This window comes from Lacerta agilis, chromosome 6, assembly GCF_009819535.1.
Source record: "Lacerta agilis isolate rLacAgi1 chromosome 6, rLacAgi1.pri, whole genome shotgun sequence".
Classification (NCBI taxonomy): Eukaryota; Metazoa; Chordata; class Lepidosauria; order Squamata; family Lacertidae; genus Lacerta; species Lacerta agilis.
The window spans coordinates 16,260,367-16,285,076 of record NC_046317.1 but is presented as its reverse complement, the minus strand read 5'-3'; the positions used below and the strand labels follow the sequence as shown (position 1 = coordinate 16,285,076).

General features: G+C 40.6%; 1 protein-coding gene across 3 annotated transcripts in view; it reads right to left on the bottom strand.

Moving 5' to 3' along the window:
* Positions 1–24,710, bottom strand: part of NR5A2 (nuclear receptor subfamily 5 group A member 2) — a 113,098-nt gene that overhangs the window by 7,572 nt on the left and 80,816 nt on the right. For all 3 annotated transcript variants that reach the window (XM_033151437.1, XM_033151436.1, XM_033151438.1), the window contains exon 6: positions 16,042–16,189. In XM_033151437.1, the coding sequence (XP_033007328.1) occupies positions 16,042–16,189 (148 nt within the window). The remainder of the gene's footprint in view (positions 1–16,041; positions 16,190–24,710) is intronic.

Genomic DNA, 24,710 nt, shown 5'->3' with positions numbered 1-24,710 from the left:
GGCCTTGAAGAATGAAGATACAATGCTACGGATGTTTTCCTATGTTGCTATTGCTGCCATGAGACCACCTCCACAGATAGCATTGCTTCATAGACGCATCCAAATTACTTAAGTATGGTGGTAACAAGTGGTGGCATGCATGTGTAACTTGCCATTCACAGGTAACACACCATAGGCTTTTGTATTGCTTCAGATGGAATTTTGGTACTGCCTCTCATTACCTCAGGCAGAACAATTGTATTGTCTCATGTTACCTTAGACACTGTGGGTTGTATCCACTGCTGTGCCAGTGGGTTCCACTGGTGCAGTGGAACTTCCATTGCCTCTCCCTATATACCCCCAAAATCTGTTCAGGGGTGTCCCCAAACACCTCAGGGCTCTTTGTTAGGGTGTGTGATGATGGTGGTGGAGGAGGGGGGAATAGGAAGAGGAAGTTCCACTATGCACATGGAAGTCTTTAGACAAATGGAGCTGTAGCATTGGATTCAGTCTAATGGGTTATATCTACTGTTAGTCATACCCTCAAAAGAAATTAATGGACATGATTAGTTCAGTTTCATCTGTTGCAATGAGTATACTCTGTGTATAACTTAGCTGCATACAATTTAATGCTTTTCCATGGTATCAAATCACACATTCATTTGTGAGATATTATGTGGACTAATCGTGGTACGCAGGTGGCGCTGTGGGTTAAACCACAGAGCCTAGGGCTTGCCAATCAGAAGGTTGGCGGTTCGAATCCCCACGACAGGGCGAGCTCCCGTTGCTCGGTCCCTGCTCCTGCCATCCTAGCAGTTCGAAAGCACGTCAAAGTGCAAGTAGATGAATAGGTACTGCTCCCGCGGGAAGGTAAATGGCGTTTCTGTGTGCTGCTCTGGTTCGCCAGAAGCGGCTTAGTCATGCTGGCCACATGACCCGGAAGCTGTACACTGGCTCCCTCGGCCAGTAACATGAGATGAGCACCGCAACCCCAGAGTCATCAGTGACTGGACGTAATGGTCAGGGGTTCCTTTACCTTTATGTGGATTAATCAGCCAGCTGCAACTACTACAAGTCTTTCACAAGTATTTTTTGGAAGTGCTGAGACATGGCCTCCCAGTTTTAGTTATCCCCCCCCCACACACCTAGTTAGCTATACAACATCCAAGATGTGCAATGAAAATAAATTAACTTCCTCTGAAAACTACTTACATAATTCATTCTTAATTGTCCTTGCTGACAATCACATAGCCAAATCTTATTAGGTTTGTAACATTGTGACATTATTGTGTTCACTGCGTGGTCCCTGATTTGGTGAGATCAACAATGCAACTAATTCAGGAAATCAGTATCTGGGAGGAAATATGCTGAAGTAGCAGCAGCCAAGGGATACTAGCTATAAGACGGTTTATTTAAAAAAGTATGTAGGCTTTGTAAATAGATTTAGATACAGATAAATTTATTCAAGTTGGCTGTCAACTAGTCTAAAAATCTGAAGGAAAAAGGTAAGTTAGATGGATGACCACAGTATTTCTCCCAGGAAGTGAGGTAGAAAGACCCACACCTAGATGGGTGGGAATAGAAGATAAGGTCATGGATGCTGCTAGCTGCTGTCATGCTTTTTCAAAGTAAAAGACTAAAAAGACCCAATAAAATTAGCAAGCAGGAAATGTCAGCAAGTGAACAGCTGACGAGCAGTCAACATTTCCTATATAAGGAAATTGATGATGGCTTTTAATTACTTGAGGTTCAGGCAAGTAGATTTTTTTATTTTTATTTTTTAAAGATTGAACCCATAAGTGAGCAACCTGGGCCAATAACATTAATACTTAAAACTTTTGTCCCTGGCCTAAGACCAAATACACAAGCGTAATTCTCCGTCTCCTCGTCTCTCCCTCTCTCTCTCTTTTTTTTTTTACTGTGGACATAAAATATTTTAAAGTTCATTGGAGTGTCAAATAATGGATACATTGTTTTGGAAGTCTTGCCTTTTTAAAGTGCATTACAACAACCAGTGTGCTTCAACCATGCAGAAATAATAGGCTAGGCTCAATGATATTTTCTCTTAAATGCAGCTTAAGATGCTTACATAGTAGAGGAATGCTGCAATTATTGGTGTGAATCCCATTTCAGCTTCTAACTGTTAAGGATAGCTAGAATTACAATTTGTTACAGACCAGTTCACAACTCAAATAAAAGCACATTTTACAACATTTTATGGCATCAGACTGCCGGGTGCATTATTTAAAATTATGATTCTCTTTTTAATTTTTTTTTAAAGGCATGTAAAATGGTAGCCTTCTTTCACAACAGATCATCTATGCCTTCTTTCTTTTGCTAGATTGGAAACCCTTTGAACCAAGAACAATGTCTTTTTGACATACAGAGATGAGCGTTTTGGGCTGTCTCTTGTAACAAATCACTACATGCTGCAATGAATATGTGGGAAGAACTTCTTTTGCAATTCCAGGGCTCTGTGTTTTGAACCTGGAAAGATGAGTGTGCATCCTAGCATATGCCTTTTTTCCACCATTGAGGGAGCAGGGCTCCTTCAGTTGATTCAATCAATGGAACCAGTATAGAAAGATGACTTCTCCTGTGAACCAAATGGGGAAGAAGCACCTTATGGGTGGGAGGGTATCCATATGTTCATTTGAGTATCGGGAATACAAGGGGATCATGAGTGAGAGAGGGCTATCACACTCATATCTTGTGGATGTTCCAAAAGCATCTAGATGAGCATTTGGAGAACAGAATGCTGGACAGGCCTTTGGTCTGACCCAACAGGGCATTTATTATGTTCTCTTGCCAATTGTAGAGAACCGCTGTAGTGAATGTTTCACTTGGAAACTTAGGTATTAGCTGTTTTGATGAAAAGTCTAAGGAACAAACCATAACAACTTCTCCAAAGTGGTAAATGTGCATGCATAAAAATAAACAGAACCATTTTCTTTTCTTTTCTGAAGAAAGTCATCTACATAAATGTTTTCTGTGGCTAAAGCACAGGTCTGCAATTTTTATAGAAACCCCATGAGCCAGTCCATATACATTTAGAAAATTTATATCTTCCAAAAGGGAAAATGTAAAAAATAGCTTTTCCTGGGGAATAAATTCTGCCATCACTCTACAAAATATTTATATCTCATACTCAACTTTTCATTTTAGTTTCGTTCGTGAACTTACATGAATTTCCCCCCATAAAGTTTTCTTATGTTGTTAGAATAAGATCTGTGGTTAAGTTCATTCAAGTGGCAAGTCCGTGATATGAATAAACCAATGTTATCATATGAAAGAGAATTAAGCAGGCAGATCCAAATGGGGATATATTAAGCCAAATTTTAAGCTCGAGTTGTTGAATTTAGCTAGTACTAGATGTCTGGCTTGCCTCAGGATAAATTCAGCTAATCGAATGAGGAAAACAGCCTCAGGTATGATGAAAATTACAAGAGATCTCAGTCGAACACTTCTTGTTATAAATATTAGCTCAAAGGTATTCCTCTGGTCTCTGGGATTGGGGGGGGGACACATTTGCATGTAATTAATGGCATTTCAAGCTTTTATGAGAGTGGCTTAAAATGTTAGGTTTGCTAATTGTTATAATGACAGTGGGCTGGGGATTCTACAGTAGTAAGGACCCTAACAAAGCAATGCAATATGAAACCCTGCATGAGAAAGATTTGCTAAGCTATAGGACATGAGAGGAAACTATACTAGGTTGTTTACAGAAGCACGCAGGAACAAGTGGGAATGGTTTCCCTCCCTCTGCTGTGTAGTTAATTCTTTTCCTGTCCTGTGTTGCCTCCTTAAAGGGGCACATGGACAGAGATCCTTGATCAAATGCTGACTTATTTGCTACTCCCTCTAGCTTTAGGTGAGTTTCCCTCTTTGTCTTTATTTTGAAGCATTTTCCTTATCGGTTCAAATATTTGTTTACAACTTTATTTTTCAACGTTTTTCTTTTCTTTTTTTAACTTCACTGAGAAGGCAGGGGAGATGGCCTGATGATTGGCATGTTTATCTGCAACACCTTTGATGCTTTAAAAATTACTCGGATAGGGTAGGTTGGAGTGGCTTTGTGACTGATATAGCAGCCAGCCAAGTAGTGCGGTACAAATCCAGCTTCTGCTGAAAACCAGAAAAACAGTTTTATATATGTGCCCCAAAAACATTGTGCATCCTCCCACAGCAGGTTCCTTGGTTGAAATACGTGTGTCTAAAGTTTACATATACTGAAACTGTTTTGGTGATCTTGCAATCCAGATCTGTAGTAACTGAGCAGGAGTGCTTAGATCAGGGATGAGGAACCTCTGGCTTGCCACAGGTTGTTGGGACTCCAACTCCCAATAACCCACAGGGTCTGGGATGATGGGAGTTGTAGTCCAGCTACATCTTGAGGGCCCCAGGTTTTCCACCCTGGCTTTAAAGGTTCTATAGATTGTGGCACCAGATGATGTCAAGATGAAATAAAACACTCTTCATGTTGGTACAAATTATGACAGACCAAGTGGACCACAAATGATTTTTTTTTGTGCAGTGATTCACAATAAACCACATGGAAGCACTCCTTTTGGGATCAAAGCATGCTATGCCACTGATAGTCTGAGTCAGCAGCTATTCACCCTACTAATCACCAGTACAGCCACTGGAAGAAAATGTCTCAGTAATAATGTTTCATTGCCTGGGTATGCATTAAGCTAAAAGACTTCAAGGGCATTTACGTGCTTCCTCTTCTGTGAAGCCTCATTATTAAGATTGCATGCCAAAAGAAAAGAGATATGACTCAGGGACTGACTAGAATAGTTTCTGACGAATCAACAACAAGGGGACAAAAACTGCATTGTTGACGCCTGATTTCCTCAAGAGGCTGCTAATCTCAAGTTAACATCAATAAGTGTTGGTATAATGGCTGGGATCTAAAGAGCCCAGTATGCAAATGGAAAGCATGTTTTTGTGCAGGGGTGCACATGGCCAGCTTTTTCTAAATGCATCTGCTTGTGGTTTATTGAATGTTGTCTCATGTGATTCTCTGGTATTCAGAGGCAGGTTTTTTGGGATGTGAAAGAGGTTCCAAGGGGACAGGCGTAGGTTGCAAAGGTGTCCCAGTGTGTATGAAACCCAAACATAACCTTTTGGCCCCTGGCCTATGTCATTTAATAATATATGCACACATATATGCATATATGCCTTGGGAAATATATCATTTGTATCTGTGGATCCATAGTGTGTGCATTTGCCTTGTGGAAGGATTCAGCAGCATCTCTAGCTACAGAAACCCGTCATTTAACACAAATGGTGGGTAAACACCCCTCAGCTTGATTTGGAAATGGGTTCAGTTGTTTCCCCTACCCCAGTTAATGTTTCCTCCCTGCCCAGTTCCAAACTGTGAAACTTAGTTGTACTAAGACTCTGACAAATTCCCAGCCTGGTGTGCTAAAAACACCCCACCTTCTCTTGCTGCCTTTTCCATCAGACTACATGGCAGCAGCAGAGCAATGAGGTATATTATGGACTGATGTGCCCTGGAAAACTGTTTCCTAGTCTGGCACCTGGAACACTGCTTTCGAAACTTCCCCAGTACCTTGCTCTTATTGCTGCACTACAATTATTGGGTATGGTTTAGTAGTACAGTGGTACCTCGCAAGACGAATGTCTCGCGCAATGAAAAACTCGCTAGACGAAAGGGTTTTGTGGTTTTTTAGGTGACTCACAAGACGATTTTTTCTATGGTCGTGCTTCGCAAGACGAAAACATTTTGCGACCCCCCCCCGCACAATGCATTCCTATGGGAAACTGCGCTTCGCAAAACGAAATTTTCACAATACGAAACGACTCGCGGAACGAATTAATTCCGTCTTGCGAGGCACCAGTGTAAACATACCAGGGAAAGAGACTGTGCAGCAGGGAGAGGATGGCATGTGGCAGCAACAAGGTCTCTCTGGAGGATCAAACCCAAATATGATCCAGGCCCAACTTTGGAAGGGGCTGAGCTTTGATATGGAAGGGGTTGTATTCTGACTTATCCCGGTTCTGATTCCCCCTCCGCATCACGTTAAGATTATCACAATAGCTCTTTACTGCTTTCAGCCAAGCTACTCTAGCATAGACCCATATAAGTTCAACTATGGGACACTTCTAGGTCAAACACTGCATAAAGCTACCTTTTTATGATTTTCAAGATGTGTTTGTGCATCTCATGTTCTCTAAGGGGAAGTTTTTATAACTTTGGAAACCAACAACAGGGAAACAGTACATTCAGTCAAACTGTAAATACTGGATATCCACTTTTCTGAATAGGCCACCATGTGACAAAATTCTGGAATTTGGGAAACCTGGAACTTCCAGAAGTCAACATTAATTTTCATTTATTCAGCTTTGTGTTCTTGTACTTCAGTAAACCACAGAAGAATTAGAGGGAGATGTGTCACATTGAAGTGGCATTTCCCCATGAAAAACAACAACTCATCTTACATAAAGATAATGATTCCAAAGGAGGAGTCTTCTGATTTTGAACTTTTGAGATTAGCAGTAACTCTTTTTTGCTGCAATTGCTAGGAAGCCTTAATGAATAAGAAGGAACTATTGTGCACTACTCAGAGTCAGAAATTCATTTCTTAACATGAAATGTTTATAGGGTCAAACATCCATGAAACATGAAGCATTTTAGAAATATTAGTTTTGTTGTCATTCATGGGCTGGCATTATGGTATATAAAAATATGCAAATGAAAAATATGTTACAGCTTCTGCTCTTTAATACTATTCCAGGGCATCCTGTTCCTCTAATACATGTTCCCTATCCCTAAATTAAGCCATTTATAGTGATACCTTGTAAGCTTTTCTCCTCCCTTGATCATTGTTGCTTTTCTAAGTGCTCAACACACAGTATTGCACCATTCAGCTTAGGCCAAAGGGTACTCTTGAGATACGGTGAACATTAACACAATTAAAATGCACAGTTCAACCCAGGCGAACACATTAGAGGGATTGCAACACAATGCACATGGAAAACGTCATTTGAATGTTTATTTTTCCCATTTAGCCTTTAAAAGCCGCAACACCCAGATCCCACCATAGGAAAGACAGATTGGTCTTGTTACCTGCCTTGGGAAAGAATTGCTAGCTAGGATAACCTGACTTGAAGCCCTGGTTGTGTCCAAAATCTGAGATACTTGATGTTTCAAATTCAGACATCCTTCATTTAGACCAAAATAACAGACATTTATTGTGTACCTTGCAGTCAGTGACTATTTAACAGCGAGAGACTATCACAGCGTGGGTCCTCTTTTACTTTATGTGCTCAGTAATGAAAGTCCACTATTGATTTTTCTGTAGCTGCTTGTAACTATTATAGTTGATACATCAATAGAAAAGGAAAGCACAATGTTTCATAGGAGGCAGAAAATCAGAGAATACACCATGCCGGGACAGTAAATCATGCCATAATCTCTGGAATTGATAGATGGTTACTGCTAACTTGAAACCCATGGCTTTTTCTGAAAAGACTGGCCTATAATCGCCCAATATGTCCTAACAGACTGAGTGCCCATAATAGTGCTAAAGGACACAACACAATGTTTCATTGGTTTTTTTTAAAGTTTCTTTTAAAAAGGTTACCAAAAGCTGGTTTGTTTTGTACTGGAAGGATTAATTTGCTCTTATTATATACCTTGCAGTCCAAAAAGAAAGAACAGAAATTTGGTAAGAAATTGGTAGGATTTAAAGAGGGCTGAAAATAATTAATTAGCAGAAACCAATCAGCACTAATTTAATCTGTAGATTGTAATTCAGATTTGCATCAAAGCTGTTCTCCATATCTAGTGGTTCAGTTCTGCCTAATTTATAGGTACTGACTTCAATGCCAATTCAATTCATTCCAAAATTTGGTTCATATTCTCTCCATGCAGTCATGTACATCAGTGTTGTGTGCAGTGGCAGATGGCATGGTTGCGGCTGCACAGCTCACCTGACCCCTACCTGGTTGACTCACTCACTGCAGCATACCAGGAAGAAAATGGTGAATTGCATGGTTGTAGTGAAGTCGGCGCAGTGCAAAAGTGTCAGTAGGAGTGCCAGATCAACTCTGCCAGCGCATTTGCACCACGCCAACCTTGCTGCCGTGCACCTCCATCCTGGTACCAAGACAGAGCTCAGGTGAGCAGCCCAGTTACTCCATGCCATCCACGGCTGATCAGGCATTAGAATAGAAATATTTTAAGGGGCAAAGCTCGGTTGCAGATTGTGCATGCAAATTTAATCACTGTTATCAGCAAGTAAAGCAACAACTGGCTCCCAAGCCGTAGCTTGGGCAATGATGTTGAGCTGTTTACAGTAGAAGTGGGCAAGTATAATGCAACTTCAAAATAGCAAACAAGCAGTGGCCTCATTCACACGTGATGGTAAACCAAAACATGGCTTACTAGGACTGTGCAACTGTCCCAGAGAGGAGCTTGCACCTATTTGCTCTTCCCCAGTCCTTTCAGTGCAGTGTGGTGCAGCAGCTTAATCAATGTTTGGCTGATCATATCATCTGAACCTAGGATTTTGGCTAAGATCTCTGCTTCCTTAACCATAATATGAAAGTATAGGAAGGACTTTGGCTAAAGATCATACTTAAGATGGAGAGAACCTAACCACAATCCTGGGTATGGATGATATGTGTTGATTCTCGTGTCTGTAGTTGGGTGTTTGCAGTCTCATCAAAACCAAGGAAATTTCCACCTAATGCATACAAAGGCTTTCAATTTTTTGTCCATCAGCTTAACCTGGGTGCTAACTAAGTCACTGTTTCCCTACATGGGAACCTAGCTTCTGCTATGTTTCGTAATAAGGGATCATTCTCTATATTCTGCATTGCAGTTGCAGATAATTTTAAAGGATACACACTGGTATTGAGAAAATCACCAAATTGTATTGGACAAACTCCCAGGTTATTCTTTGATGGTACATTCCCCCTACCCATTTCCCTCCATTTTCTTGTAGTACCATGAACATGGATTATTAATGGATGTGGTTTTTATATTGAGGATAGATGGCAGTGGGAACTCGCAGGGTGGATATGTGAACCTCTAAAGCAGCACTTCCCCAACCTGGTGCTCTCCAGGTGTTTTTGACTGCAATAGTGGACTCTCGTTAGCCCAGCACCATGCAGTTGTGTTGGCGGGGACTGGTGCAGTCTGAAACATCTGGAGGGGATCAGGTTGGGAAAGCCTGCTCTGAAGGCTAGGGCACACTCAAAGCACATTTATGAACCTCAGCTATGGAGAAGCAGTATGGGGATATTATTGAGGTATGGGTGTTTGACTGTTGCTCCTCAGACCATATTGAGAAGGACAGGTGAGGCCAACCTTTCCAGTTGGTACCGAGGTCATTTTTGCATTAAAATCTTGTCTGTAGCATGTTGAGTGCTTCTAAATGCATTTTGAAAATGAAGACTTGCAGAACAGGCGGTGGTGTTGGGCCTTCATAACTGATTTGGGCCATTTCCAAAGTTAACTGAGATTCCTCAGTCTCAGATACCCTAGGCCCAGTGCAATCAATGATTGGGTAGATTAAGAATTACCGTATGTTAAATATATTATATAGTATAAAGTGCCTGCTAAACTGTAGTCCCTGCCGCAATGATCTGAGGACCAATTCACACTTTGCACTGCTGATATAGTGATGTTTATTTCTAGTGGCAAGCTTTTGAAGAACGAAGTGGAGATATGAGTTTGTAACACACAGTCATTAACTAGCATACAGATCGTCACACTATCCTATTTGTGCCACAACAAAAATATAGACAGTGACCCTTTACAATGTTTAGAAAAGCAACCACTTTTACCCTACAGTTTAATGGGTTTCTTTATTATTGGGCCGCTGTCTGATTTGACTGCAGTTTTCTCCCTTTGTGTTCATCAGCATTCAAAGAAGTATTATGTACCAGCTGCTCCAAATGCATCACACACTGCTCTTATACTAGATACGTTGGAGAAACCAGACTTTGGCGAGTGTGTGTGGGATAAACATCATTTTGAGGTTCTACCAGTTTTTGAATTCTAGGAAAAGTGAAGGGGAGTGTACCAAGACATAAGCAAGCAATTAATAAGAGCAATTATATAAAAAAAGCCCTTGGGGTAAATATTTTGTCAGATGTGATTGTTTGCAGGGAGAAAATATGCTTAACTAATGGCACTCCTATCCATTACTGTTAGCTGCCACCCTGTAATAAATGTTATTCACTTCTTTCCTTGTTATAAATACATATTGATTAGGTTTAAACTCTGAACTTCAAAATGAGTTATATCTGGTCATTGCTAAACTGCTTTGCTCACTAGGAAAAACAACAACCCTACACAACACCTATTATACCACTTTAATTAAGACAAGCATCAGCTTTATGTACAATTATTTGCTTCTGCCAACTCTCTGTGGTGTAAATATTGAGCGGTCACCTCCCTTGAATGCTAATCAATCCTATCTGAATCCCAAGTGCTTCCATAAATTTCAGAAAATTTATATTTTCTTGCATTAGCTTCCCAATACATATGTTACTCAAAAATAAGGTAGCAAGATATATGCCTCCTTTTGGCTCTTACGTAGTACATCCCCCCCACCCTGCTCCAAATCATAATATTATATGCAGAAAGATAAAAACATTGTCTAAATTCTAATAGTAGTGTATACACTAGGGTACACTTCTTATCTATTTTAGCCGAGTTGGGAAATATGACTAATATACAGGCAACAAAATGTGAGGGATATGTTACAAAGATTTTCCACAGCTATTGGAGAAATGAATTATACCCTTCCCCTAGATACTGAGGCAGCTTAAAAAAAGATATCCTCCTAAGATGTCTTGAGGTAAACCAATTCATTCATGGGAAATTATCCATGTAATACTGCGGTAGCGCTCTCTGAATAGCCATGAGTACTTGCTGAGGGCAACACGATCTTCTGTGCATTCCTGGCTAACTGAAATGGCTGGCGTAGTCCGTAGAAAGCAAAACTACAAGTAAACATGGGGGTGGGGTGGGTCCAGGTCCATCTGAGGGATTCTGAGTTTTGATGAGATGAGGAAAATTTCTCAGAATCATTCTACATCTCCCTAGACTGCTTGACAATGAAATTAGGGGGTGAATATGGAGGTTCCTGCATATGCAGAACTTTTGAGAAATATGGAGGGAAGCGGGGAAAGAAATTAGATAAGGCCAGAAATTCACACTAAAATGCTGAAGTATTTTCATGAGATTTTTTTTTTAAACCCCACCACAAATAGCTGCAGAAACCTGGAGAATGGAATTTAAGGTTGAGAAATTGAGAGAATTGAAATTGAGATATCTTTCCATCCCTAGTCTAGAGTGATGGAGTCATTTTGTCCTCATGTTAAACATGCTAAAAATATTTCCCTTGAAGCCACTCATATTCTATCATGTGATTCCTGCATTGCAGGGGGTTGGACTAGATGACCCTTGGGGTCCAATCCAACCGTACAATTCTGTGATCCTATAGGGAGAAAAAATGGACCACAGTTACAAAAGACTGTCTGGATATTCCATTGAAAGCAATGGTAGGTAATGAATAAAAAGTTTAAACAAAGTGAGCTAATAATGAATGAAAAAAGAAAAATGAAACATTTAGCAGAAGCAGAATAAATTATGCAAGTTAAACAAAAATATGTAAATGTGTTTCGTTTGCATACTTTAATAGGTGGCAATGAATTCAGCTTTCCCTGACACAGTGATTTGGGTCACTGTGGTTCAAAAACGTTTTTATTAGCATCCAAAACTGTCACAAAAGATGGCACTGTATCCTGCATAAAAACTAATGCTCGCTTTGCTCTCAGTAAGAGCCTGCTGTTTGCCATACATAATGATTAAATGTTTACCATTTCTACAAGTCCCAGTTGTCTCTTGTTAAGTGAGACGTGGGATCAATAGTTGCTGTGCAATTATTTGCCCATTGATAAAGCCTTCATTTCTTAAATGAAGTACATTTATCTGTGGTCTTGACAGTGATAAGAGAACAGTACCCATCAGTCGCTGCCTATTCTAGCATTAAGCTCAGCAGACAGACAAGTGACTGGACATGGGTGAAATGATGTCTAACTTTCTTCCTATTGGCATTTCACTTTACAAACTGTTCAGATGGAAGCTTTGACAAATCACCCTTGCCGACTTCGAGTAATGAGAGCTAGCAGGACAAATGGAAAGTTTTGTTTGGTAAAGGGAAAACAATGACTGGATTGCCATTGATATGGCTGGGACTGTTGGCAATGGGGCAGAGAAAACGGGGGAAGCAGTCAGGCCACACCTGAAAACAAAAGGCTAAAGAAAAACGACTTTTGTTCCTTAAGTAAAAAACCAAAAAAGCTAATGTAGACAATTTCAAAGAATACTATGGATGTATTTGCTGGATGACTGAATCTAGTTCCTGCTGTAGTGATCCAAAATTTGATAAATTAATTTTAGTCCACATGCTAAATTGTGGAAAGAAGTCCAAGCCGAGGGCCTACCTCTAAGTAAATATATTTAGGACCAAAGTAGGGATGCTCAAGAAAGTTTGCTATCTCAGCTGGCTTTGATTTATTTTTATCCTCCTGCCCCCAGATTTATCTCAAGTTTTGGTTTCAGGCAAAATTTTGTGGTAACTGAGGGGTGTGTGCCAAGTCATTCTGAGCTTTCACTAATTGTCATGAAGCTCATTTGACATCTCTCAGTTGTTCTGCCCAAGCAAAAATATCAGAATTTGCCTTAAAGTTCACTTTTGGTAAAACAATGTGACAACGCTAGAACTGATTGTTAATGATTTTTTTTTAAAATTAACAAGGGAATAAGTAATAAATGAAACACTGCAACTTTTGTTCAGATTATTATTTTATTTCTTCATTGCAGGGGTTTGGACTAGGTGACCTTTGGGTCCCTTCCTACAGTCCTGTGATTCTATTCATTGTGAAAAACATCTTAGGCAGCAATCCTATGCCCCCTTACTTGGGAGTGAGCCCTTCTGAACCCAAAGGGACTATTTAAGTAGGCACACAAAGGATTGCTCCATTATTTAGCAACAGCTATTACTATGTGAAATTAGAGTATCTGATTTCAAACTTAACTTAGAAAATGGTTGGTTGTTACTGTGGCTTTGGTCACACATAATCGTAAGCCATAGTTTGTTGGGGTACCAAGGCCCTGCAATTCTTCTCAAAAAGTAGTTCATATGGCTCCCTCATGCTAAAAATCAAGACAGCAAGCTAAGATGATAATGTTTCAGGGAGTCTTTGAGCTAATTGGCGGGCTGTTGTCTTATCCCTTTAACCATTTTTGGGGGCTGCTTGCTGTGGTTTTAGTATTTGTAGCGATATATTATTTATTGCTTACTGTGCTTATTTGATTATTCTGTTTTTATCTTTTTTTATTTGCTTGCTTGCTTTATAAGGGTAGAAAGGTGCAACACAAATGTTTTAGATTACTAAGAGAACCAGATGTCAAATGCTGAGAGTTGCACTCAGTGCCTCATTTGAGACCAAGATTGTCTCCTTGCCAGAGAGCCTCAAGTGACAGGACATGGAATGGTAGATGTTCTAATCTAAATGAATGCAAAGTACTGGGAGCTGCTGATGAAAGTGATCAAACGTAAAGACTGTTTAAAGTAAACGTGAGCATTTTCCAAATGTAATTCAGATATTCAGCTAATTTAAAATACCACTGAAGTACGAAGGATCTCTTTAAATATTTCATCACAGAGTAGGCTGCATAGCTCCTTAGACGTTTGGGTTGCATTGCCTAATGTGTGTGAAAATATCTTACATTCCAAACTAAGGTAAGAGATGCCTGTGGGGAAGAAAATCAGCTTCCACGAGCCCCTGTGCTCATTTAACTCTGGATCCAACCCACAAAGCGAAATGTGCAACCCTCTTATGAGCTCCTGATCACCTTATGAAAGGTGCTTTTAGGTTGCTTTTCTTTGAAAAGAAAGAACTGTAGGGAAAACATAATCATGCGCCACTATATTATATGTATTTATCCAATGGCTTGATACTAGGAGCCAGGGGCTGGCAAATGACCACAGGTGCCACCCACTAATAAATTTGGGTTACTTTTTAGGTTATTTCATGCCTAGTAACCACCTGAATTCAAGAACTGCTTCAGAGACAGTACCCTAATTATAAACGTTTCTCTGATTAAAGCAACCAATATGCACTTTTACTGGGGAAGTATCTAAATAAAAAACTAGTGAGCTGTTGTTTCTTTTGCTTTAAATCAGTTATATGAATTACTACTTCTTCGTGATTTTATTATCTTGAGTTTAGTCAACCCACCCTGGTTTACAATATTAAAAATGTGCATGTTTTGAATCTGCCAAATTTAGGAAAAACTGCTGAGTTCCAAAATGAGAGGAAGGATGAGGGGATTAAGTTAGAATGCAGCCAGCTGAGAATGACATTTGAATTTCTAGGTATGATCTGATGACAAGAAAGGCACAAGGAAATCCTTTGAGGGGAAAGTTCTCCAAGCAGAGGCCAGGTACAGTGCACAAGAGACCATTAGTTTGACATCCTGTTCCGCAGTCCAGGCGATTAGAAAGGCCACAACTGAAACTGCATAGCATGCCAGTAGACCATGACATCCTTAATGGGCACAGAATAGCATTTTGTACCAATGTGTCTACAGTGGCACAATAGCACATGCCCCTTTGGTTCTGCACATTAGGCGTATCTCAAAGGTATGGAACAGTTTGTGGCACGAACTTTCTTTAACTTTGAAACCTGTTGAAATGATGAAGGGGCCTGATCCTGGTAACCATATAGTATCATTCTAAAGAAACACACTAGCTTGTGTGACAATTGTCTGCCATTGGCTCTGGCTTCACCTGTTATTGGCTCGGATTTCGCCTAATATTAGCTTCCCTGTTTTAATGATTCCTGACTGATAAGCAAACTCCCTGTGCATAGAAAATCAGGACAGCTAGTTAAAGCATGATCTTGGTTCTTCATCCTTGGTGTGATACATTTTTATTTGCAATCTCACATAATGGGTACTGGTGGGTGGGGGTGATGGAAGAATCAGCCAGTACTACACTGGGCATTAAGGCACCTGAATAATTTTCTTTCTTTCCTTGCCTTCCATTCAGTGCCAGGAATGTTTTTCTTTTTTCTTTTCTTTTGTTTTAAGCGAGTACTGCTGCCAGTGGTGTTTCCTCTCACGTTGGCCAACCATTGCCACTTCTGCCCTTTCTGCCTGTCCAGAGTAACACAGGTGGTGGATTCTCCATGCCTGCAGAAAGCAGGGTTGAAGTCACTGCCCATCAGCTGGTGGCTTAAAGCCTGCTGGATCGCCTTTGTCACCAAGTTCCTCATGGTGAACTTGCTCACACAGCCAATCCCTGCAGTACAGCCCTATGCCCAGGGCTTGCAAAGCCCTTTGCACAGTGTTTTCCAAATGCCCGACAGCCAGCTGGTTGCCTGAAGTTTGGGAAGCAAATGCACAAAGGACTTTGCAGGCCATGAGAGCAGCCCAACCCATATGCCACACCCAGGACTAGCAAAACCCCTTATATTGTGGTTCCCAAGTGTTGGACAACTCACTTGTCAATCATTTGATGTCAATTTGGTTGTGGAATTCAGTTCCACAGCCGATCCAGCCACCTCTCTACCTGCTCCATACCTGATGTCACAATGTCTCACTATTCATTAGCATTTTGTAAGAATGGTTCTGATGCTTTGGCTCTGCTTGTGCTGTGGCTGTCTTGGTCTTACTTTTTAGCTCTTATGTGATAATTTTAACTCCATATGACTAGATGAATTTGAATGTGGTTGCTCTTAGATTTTTTTTAAAAAAAATCTCTATGTTTTTAAAATGGTAAAATTTGTATTTTTGTCTTCTATAATATAGCCTTTTTTCTACATCACCCAGAGAACCATACTATGGATAGAATATAATACAATACAATATAATACAATAATTGTGTATTTTTCCAGACCTCACACATGGAGGGGCCCATATCAACACTGACAAACGATACACTCTAATTTAGAAAAATAGGTAATATTGAGACATATAAACAATAATTAAATGGCGACAGTACCTACCTAAACTGAATAGCACCAAAAATTTGAGACACACAAACTCTCGTAGATCGAACTGCAGAGATCGTAGTTTTGCTACTAGCTCCTGTGCATGGCTCATAAGATTGTTGAGTGTGACTCCTGCCTGAGATGCTATTACAGCATAATCCACCTGTAAAAGAGTAATATTTATATTGAGTTATCTTAACCAGATACATTAATACTGCTATTTCATACTTTTGCTCAATTAGTCCTAGGACTTATAACAGCTTTGTAAGGAAAGGTCATTTTCACTGGGCTCTGAGCATCAGGTTTTGCTGTTGTTCATGGGTTGTTGTTCTTTTGTTTTTAAATACCACACTGTGGTCTTGATCCTTAGCTGGCTCTGCTATAGTAGCTCCACTACAGCATGGGGGTGGGGTGGAGACACATGAAATGACAGCACACATTTAACATCATATGTAGCCTAACTTACTTATCTGAAGAAGTGTGCATGCACACAAAAGCTCATACCAAGAACAAACTTAGTTGGTCTCTAAGGTGCTACTGGAAGGATTTTTTTTATTTTTTATTTTGTTTTTACTTTTCTGCTTGTTGGCTTAACACCATACTATGTCCCTCTAAGCTCCTCTGAGGCAGAGTGGAACGCAAATATAACTTTTAAAGACATGTATGCTTTTCACACATAAAAAACCCCCTAAACATACCTTACTGCTAATAGTGCTCTATTTATATCTCTATGCTGCTTTTATTCTTTATTGCAGTATTTTGATGCATTTTTAATGTCAGTATGAGCCACTCTGGAATGAAGAGTGGCACATAACTATTTTAAATAAGAAATTAAATGCCTTCCCAGTTCAAAACGCCTTACATCGTTTCCTGGACAGTATCTAATGGGGAATATGTATCAGCTGATACACAGCTTAACTATCTTGTCCTCTTTTGTTTCGTCAAACCTTTATACTCCTGTGGCCCTTGGACAGTAGTACCTTGGGTAACAGACACATTGGGTTACAAACAATTCGGGTTACAGACTCCGCTAACCCGGAAGTAGTACCTTGGGTTAAGAACTTTACCTCAGGATGAGAACAGAAATTGCGCGGCGGCAGCTGGAGGCCCCATTAGCTAAAGTGGTACCTCAGGTTAAGAACGGTTTCAGGTTAAGAACAGCTCTCCAGAACGAATTAAGTTTGTAACCAGAGGTACCACTGTAGATAAAAGTTCATTTGATTTTCACAACTGCTGTATCTGTTTTTCATTCGTTTGTTGTTTTTAGGCTACTGTTCGAGGCTTCCTGAGAAAAGTAATCATTAACATTGATACACCACTTTTTGAGAGTTTAATGCTGCAGTCTAAACACACCATTGAATGTAGTGGAACTTTTAGCAGCAAACGTTGTGTGTTTGTTTAATTTAGCTAACAATAACAATCATCCTTGAGGAGTTTTCATAAAAACATCAAGGTAACAAATATAAATAACTTCTATTTCAGTGTATCTGAAGAAGTGTGCATGCACACGAAAGCTCATACCAAAAAAAAACACTCAGTTGGTCTCTAAGGTGCTACTGGAAAGAATTTTCTATTTTGTTTCGACTATGGCAGACCAACACGGCTACCCACCTGTAACTGGAAATATAAATAAAAGTCACCAGTACAGTAGTACCTTGGTTTCCAAATGGAATCCATTCCGGAAGTCAGTTTGACTTCTGAAAATGTTCAGAAACCAAGGTGCGGCTTCCGATTGGCTGCAGGAGCTTCCTGCATTGAATTGGAAGCCGCCTTGGACGTTTGGGTTCCAAAGAACGTTAGCAAACCGGAACATTCACTTCCGAGTTTGCGGCATTCGGGAGCCAAAGCATCCAAGTTGCAAGGCATTCAACAACCAAGGTACGACTGTATTACATCCAGAACATCCAGTACAGCTGTGGAAGAAACAAATGACTGCTGAAAACCAATCAGCCACTTGGCCCTGAGGATTCAGCAGTTACCCCACCACCTTATTTCCAGAATGACTCATTAAGTATCTCTGGCAGGGATATCACCTGCAAAAACTTCTGCCTACCCAGGGAAGGTGCACCAGTGGAGTTCCCCTACCAGTGGAAGCCACAGGAAAGAGACAGGGCTACGCGGAGGGAAACCTCTGTCTCACCCAAATTCCATCTAGTCCAGTGGACTGTGAGTTTGGACAGTAGGCTGAACCACCCTTTTCAATAAATGAAGACATGAAACTCTGCCTGTAATGTAAGCAAATGACATTTATGTAAATCATTTTATAGCCCCACCTCAGGACATTAGCTAGGCTATTGTTTTTAGAAAAATGTAATTCCTGCTGAGACATCTAATTTGCAGCTGAATTTCCCCTCTGTGATGTATTGGGAGGGCATGTGGGAATCCCTTGGTGAGGTAACCAATTGCTGTTTCCACGCAAGAGAAAATATGATCTTCACTTCTTAATAATAAGTTAAGATGTTGGGATGAATGTCATGAATATCACTGCCTGTACCACTGAGATGATAACATAATGGGAAACCCCAATAGGTAGATTCTTCCACCCTCTGCTACTGGAAGGCTCTTAGGCAACTAGCTGCTCTTTCAGATGCATTTAATATTTGCAGAACCAGCAAATTTGTCTGGGAGGCAAGTCTTCATCTGCCACTCACCCAGAGCCGACTGTATTAAATTTTTATATTTATTGACATTTCATTACCATAATTGACTGCACTTGGTTCCCTAGTAGAAGGCACAGGGATGCCTCCTAAGCAGGAGAATTGGTCCCTTGAGTCAGATTTGCAATTAAAAACAAGGCAGAATGGATTTTTTTTATTGTGTAAATATGATGAGTTGAATTTTCAGCTTTAACTAGAGAATACAGAGCACCGAGAAAACCTTTTTCACGAGTGAGCAAAATTATGAGTCAGTGGAAAGACGACCCCCAAAGGTGTCAATCAGTTTATATAAACTCAACTGTGCATGAAAAAGCCCCAGTTAATGTCTCTTCTAGGGGGGGTGGGGAGGAAGTGTTATTATTAAAGTGAATATTATCTTATCTGCTTAGTCTATGGGCTACATATCTATGAAAAGGGTAGCCTTTTGAGCCAGAATATTAGTGTGTGAATGAAAATGATGGGGGTGGGGGGGAATGTGAGGTACACTTGGATGATGAGCTTGCCATATGGGTGGATATTATCCAGATATTTAAGACCATGTTCACTGAGCGACTCCTTCTAGAATGATGACTGTGTGATGCTCTGTAAGTAAGTACTGCTTGAAACTCTGCACACTGCAGACAGGACAGTGGTCTGTTTCAGATATTTGAAAGTGGTCTGATAGATGTATTGTTGTGAATGGTGAGTACACTCATTCATTTTGCTGTGCTTCAAAAACTGGAAACAAAAAACCACTTGGCCAGATAGAATAGGATAACTTGATGATGGAGTATCTTAATTGTAGCTCTAGCATATGCCCTACAATTCTCTGAAAAACCAACTCTAGAAAGGATTGCTTCATGCAGCTAATATGCCTCAAACTGTGGTTTGTGCCTAGCAAATGTTCACTACCATTTAGAATTTCCAACCTGTGGTGGATTCTGCTCGGACTTCCCCATCCAACAGGAGAAATATACTCCAGTAGAAGTGAACGTGTTCCATGCAGGTAGGAGTCATTTGTGTAGGCTTCTTAGCTGGGTCAAAAAACAAATGTGCTGAATATTCTCCCATCCACTGAAGCTGAAAAATCTTTGGTTTCTGTTCTCGCATACATTCTTGCACCCATTTCCACTCCTTTCAAGAGATAGCACATTTCCCCCCTCAATTTCAGCTGTAAATTGATGTAAGTTCTTAGTTGTTTAGAAGTTTTTACCTGCCTGTGGGAAAGCAAGACTTAAATAGAAACCTTAAAGGTGCCCAAGAGACAGAGGAAACCTAGAAGGCTTGTAATATAATAATAATAATAATTTATTATTTGTACCCCGCCCATCTGGCTGGGTCTCCCCAGCCACTCTGGGCAGCTTCCACCAAACATTAAAATACATTTAAAATATCACAGTTTAAAAACTTCCCTAAACAGGGAAGAACCACAGCTTTCTGTACTTATGATGGTAATTGCTTATGATGGCAATTGTGCAATATTGGGAAAGGGTTCTTAAAGTCATTTTTTTTAAACAACAGAGTATGACATACCCGTTGATTCTGTGGTTATCTTGTTCAAATTGACAGGCTGGGAACAGTGTAAAAATGGAGGTCTAGTTATGAATCTTTTAGCTAAGATTACAGTTGCAAAGCAGCGTAACTTCCTCCAGTGTCCCATCTGCTAAGAAATGGTTGATAAAGGTCTTAGAGGTAGTGGAAATTGGCAAGTTAACTGCAGTGGCTTATCTGAGCAATGGGAAAGGTAATAGTGACATGTTGTTAATACATTAGTCTCTCTATTAGATGCTGGGATAAACGTTTTTGCAGAGTGGAGGTTGAAATGCATTTGCTTTCAATTCTGTGAATGATTAAAGTTAATGATCCATGTACTTAATTAGAATTTAGTCTTTGTTGTTGTTGCATGCATTAAGGTAAGGGCAACTTTCTTTAATTTTTCTATTTTTAATCTTAGTTTCTTCCTTGTGTGTTGCATTTTTGGAAGGTGGTAGCTGGAATTCTTCTCTCATTCTTTTGACTAGGATCTGATCTTGGCACTAGTGCAGTTTCACAAGTCAGACTGTTGCACTGGAGGCAAACGAGTAGTGCCTAATCATGTGTGCCATGATGAGTCTTAGGCAACCTTTTCTCTTCAAGCAGTATTTCCTGTTAAAATGATTATACTGTCAGTGAAACTAATTTAGCATCACCCCCAATACAAATTTACATAATAAACGATGATAACTTTATGATTACAAATTGCATTTTATCTGCAAAGATTGTAGATAACATTTATATAATGGAAATATTATATAAATATTTCTTCAGCAAGTACTTTACTGCGGGAAAGCAGAGGACTTTCATACGTTAAGAGTGGGAATGGGTTCCTCCTAGATAGAGACAATAGGCATCATGAAATCAAATTAATTAAAATTGTGATGACTTGTACAGTATACGATGCCTGCCATTTTAACATGATATGCCAATAATAGAAGATAATGAATTAAGTTGCCAGCAGACCTCTCCCTCAGGATGATGCTACAGAGGTTGCTAATTAGTTCTAATATGCAAATAGTAAAACTGATAATGCTTCAAAGTGCTATAAAATATCTTATACATTTATGGGCCATTGGTGCATTATGAACAATGAAAAATGCCATTTCCTGCGCTGGTTCCTGCTTCTAGACATATAGAAGGGAGGTGCCAAATAGCTATGGCAGGGGTGGGTATGTGGGATCTCTTTGTTTTTTTTACTAGAACCCTGTGGTTTACCGGCCAGAGCCAAGTGCAAAAAAGGGCCACAGATGAGGGGGAAACACAAGGAATTAAGGAACATTGTGCCTATGAGTACCAGGGGGTGTCTTGAATCTGTGAGCAGGACCAGAAACAAGCTCCCAAGTCCTGTTCTCTCCCCCTCAACTATTTTTTATTTTTATTTTTTTGCTAATAACCTTTAGGTTAGAGCAGTAGGACAGCAGAGCATTGGTCTAGTATTCTTCACAGTGACTGGCAGCAGCCCTTCAGGGGCTTTCCCAGCCATACTTGAGAGATGCCAGGAATTGAACCTGGAAAATGGATGCTTTAACACTGAGCTAAAGCCCTAAGCAACTAGTAGATCTGCAAAGCAACCATAGGTCTACTAGTAGGTCCTGATCCTCCACCTCCCCATTGTTTAGTAGACTCTTGTGCAGGAATAGGCAAACTTGGCCCTCCAGATGTTTTGGGACTACAACTCCCATCACCCCTGACCACCGGTCCTGTTAGGATGGGAGTTGTAGTCCCAAAACATCTGAAGGGCCGAGTTTGCCTATGCCTGCTCTTGTGTGTGTGCATTCCTAGCTGAATGCTGCAAAGCAAAGCTTGATGGCTTTAGCATGGAGCAAGTGAGACCTATCCTATTACAACTGAATCAAGAAACTTAATGCACTCTGTGCACTTGGCAGTAAGAAGATTTACAGCCCTATCCCAAAAAACTTGCTACACCAGCAAGTAAGTGCTTTGGAAGGGGCATTCCGACTGTTGCATCAGTGCAATGTCATCAGCTGTCGCTGCTTGAAGGTGAGAAGCTGAAAGAAGGGGAAATGCTTAGGATCAGCTTTGAGCCTTGGCTTAAACCATGGCTGGTTTCATTAGAAGTCAACTTCACACCAAGGATTATGAAAGTTGGTTTGTTAAACTAACCATTATTTGTTTTAAGCCAGGATTCCTGGCTTGACTATAATGGTGAGCTGAGAGATTCCTGTAAAAGCAAAACTAAACTCTGCCAAATTCTTCCTCCTAGGTATGGAAGGGGAGCATGTGAGTCTCATCCTTTGCTTCAGTTTGTTTAGGCTGTTCCATACTGTGCTAAACCACAGCTTCATGCTATGCCCAGTTGCAGCATTTTTACTTTGGAACTCCCTGCCCATTGACATTAGGCAAGCACCCTCACTATATTGTTTTTATTTGCATCCTGAAACCTTCTTTTAAAATTTCAGCGGGCCTACCTAGACATATAGTTCAGTTATTTACATTTTTTTTAAAGTTTTACTGGGTTTCTTTTTTCTGTTTTTCATCCACAGTTATATTTTGCATATTGGTAACAGCTCTGTGAATTTCAGCTGTGCTTTATTATCTACATCACTCTGAGAGTTCTGTGATTACATGGTTTATACAATCTTTCCAAATAAAAATAAATATATTTGTATTATGAATAGCCTTGGCATGCTTGTAATCATAAAGGAGCTGACTGAAAATATCCTTATTTTTAAGCTGCCCAGGTGCAAAGGAAGTGGCTCTTGTACTTATCCTGCTATACAAGGCAGATGGGGACCTTGGTAATTTCAAAACCCCCCGCTCTGTTCAATGAATACATTAAATAAGGTACCAGAAAATACGTCTTGAGGTATCTTAAATACTAACTAGTATTATTACATAAGCTTTCATGGACTACAAAAACTATGCTGAGCATGTGCAGTTTTATAACTCTCTGCAAAACACAAACAAAAATGATTCTGGCAACCTTAAGAAAAAAGGAAACACTCTGAGCTGTATTTTAAACTCGATTCTCAATGTTTTAGCTCACTTCATATTCTGGGTCAGTCTCCAATTCTCAGCCTAACCTGTTCTACATGGCTGCTGTGACGACATGGAAGGTAGCATAAAATGGCTGCAAAAAGTGGACTTGCTGCTTGTATCATAGGCATCCCGTTTTGGTTCTTCTACCCAGAGGTCATGTTTTTCAACCAGACTTAATCTATCTTGATTATAGCACATTTTACTGATGGCCCAAGTCCTACTTGTCTTCAGTTGTGCAGAGGCCTATAGTTGCTGGGGAAGGGGGAAACTGTGGAAAGCAGAGTAATGTGTTTTAATTTAATTTAAAACTTTCACTCATTTGATTCCGAAGGTAAAATAGTAAGGGGTCAGTATTTTTCCTGACTGCCCAATTAAAAAAATAAAATAAAGCATGCTCCTGCTCAGGGCCGTCTTAAGCACCTCGGCTGCTGTGGCACGGCGATCCCTCCGGCCCCCCTGTGCCCTGGGGAGTAGCACTGCTGGCGCGCAAGCGCCCAGCCGCCGGTGGGGCTGCACGGCTCCCCCACTCATGAGGGCAGCAACCTCGCAGCCCACCCGGGAGTGGCACGGGCGGCAGCAGCAGCACAGCTGGCGTGCGAGCGCCTGGCCACCAGCGGGGCCGCACGGCTCCCCCGCTCGCTGTGCTTGCGGGGGCGCCCTTGGGAGGGCCGGCGCCCCACGCCAGTAGCCCCAATGGATAAGACAGGGCTGCTCCTACTTATTCAATGTTCTAACATTGAATAAGTAGGAGCAGCCCTAACAGCAAAACCTCTTGAGATACAACTAGCATGATTTTTAAATGGTATAATGTTCCCACTAATAATAATTTAAATGTGTTAAAATGTGTTAAAATTATTGTTGATTTTATCACTCTTTTATAAAGTAATAATGAATATAGTGGGCTGTGTGAGTTTTTGTATGTATTTGGTCTGGCTGGCCAAAGAGCAATGAACTATTTCTTTCAATGTATTGTTTGTTGTTTAGTCGTGTCCGACTCTTCAAGGCTCCCTTGGACCAGAGCACGCCAGGCACTCCTGTCTTCCACTGCCTCCCGCAGTTTGGTCAAACTCATGTTGGTTGCTTCGAGAACACTGTCCAACCATCTCGTCCTCTGTCGTCTCCTTCTCCTTGTGCCCTCCATCTTTCCCAACGTCAGGGTCTTTTCCAGGGATTCTTCTCTTCTCATGAGGTGGCCAAAGTATTGGAGCCTCAGCTTCAGGATCTGTCCTTCCAGTGAGCACTCAGGGCTGATTTCCTTCAGAATGGATAGGTTTGATCTTCTTGCAGTCCATGGGACTCTCAAGAGTCTCCTCCAGCACCATAATTCAAAAGCATCAATTCTTCGGCGATCAGCCTTCTTTATGGTCCAGCTCTTACTTCTATACATTACTACTGGGAAAACCATAGCTTTAACAATACGGACCTTTGTCAGCAAGGTGGTGTCTCTGCTTTTTAAGATGCTGTCTAGGTTTGTCATTACTTTTCTCCCAAGAAGCAGGCGTCTTTTAATTT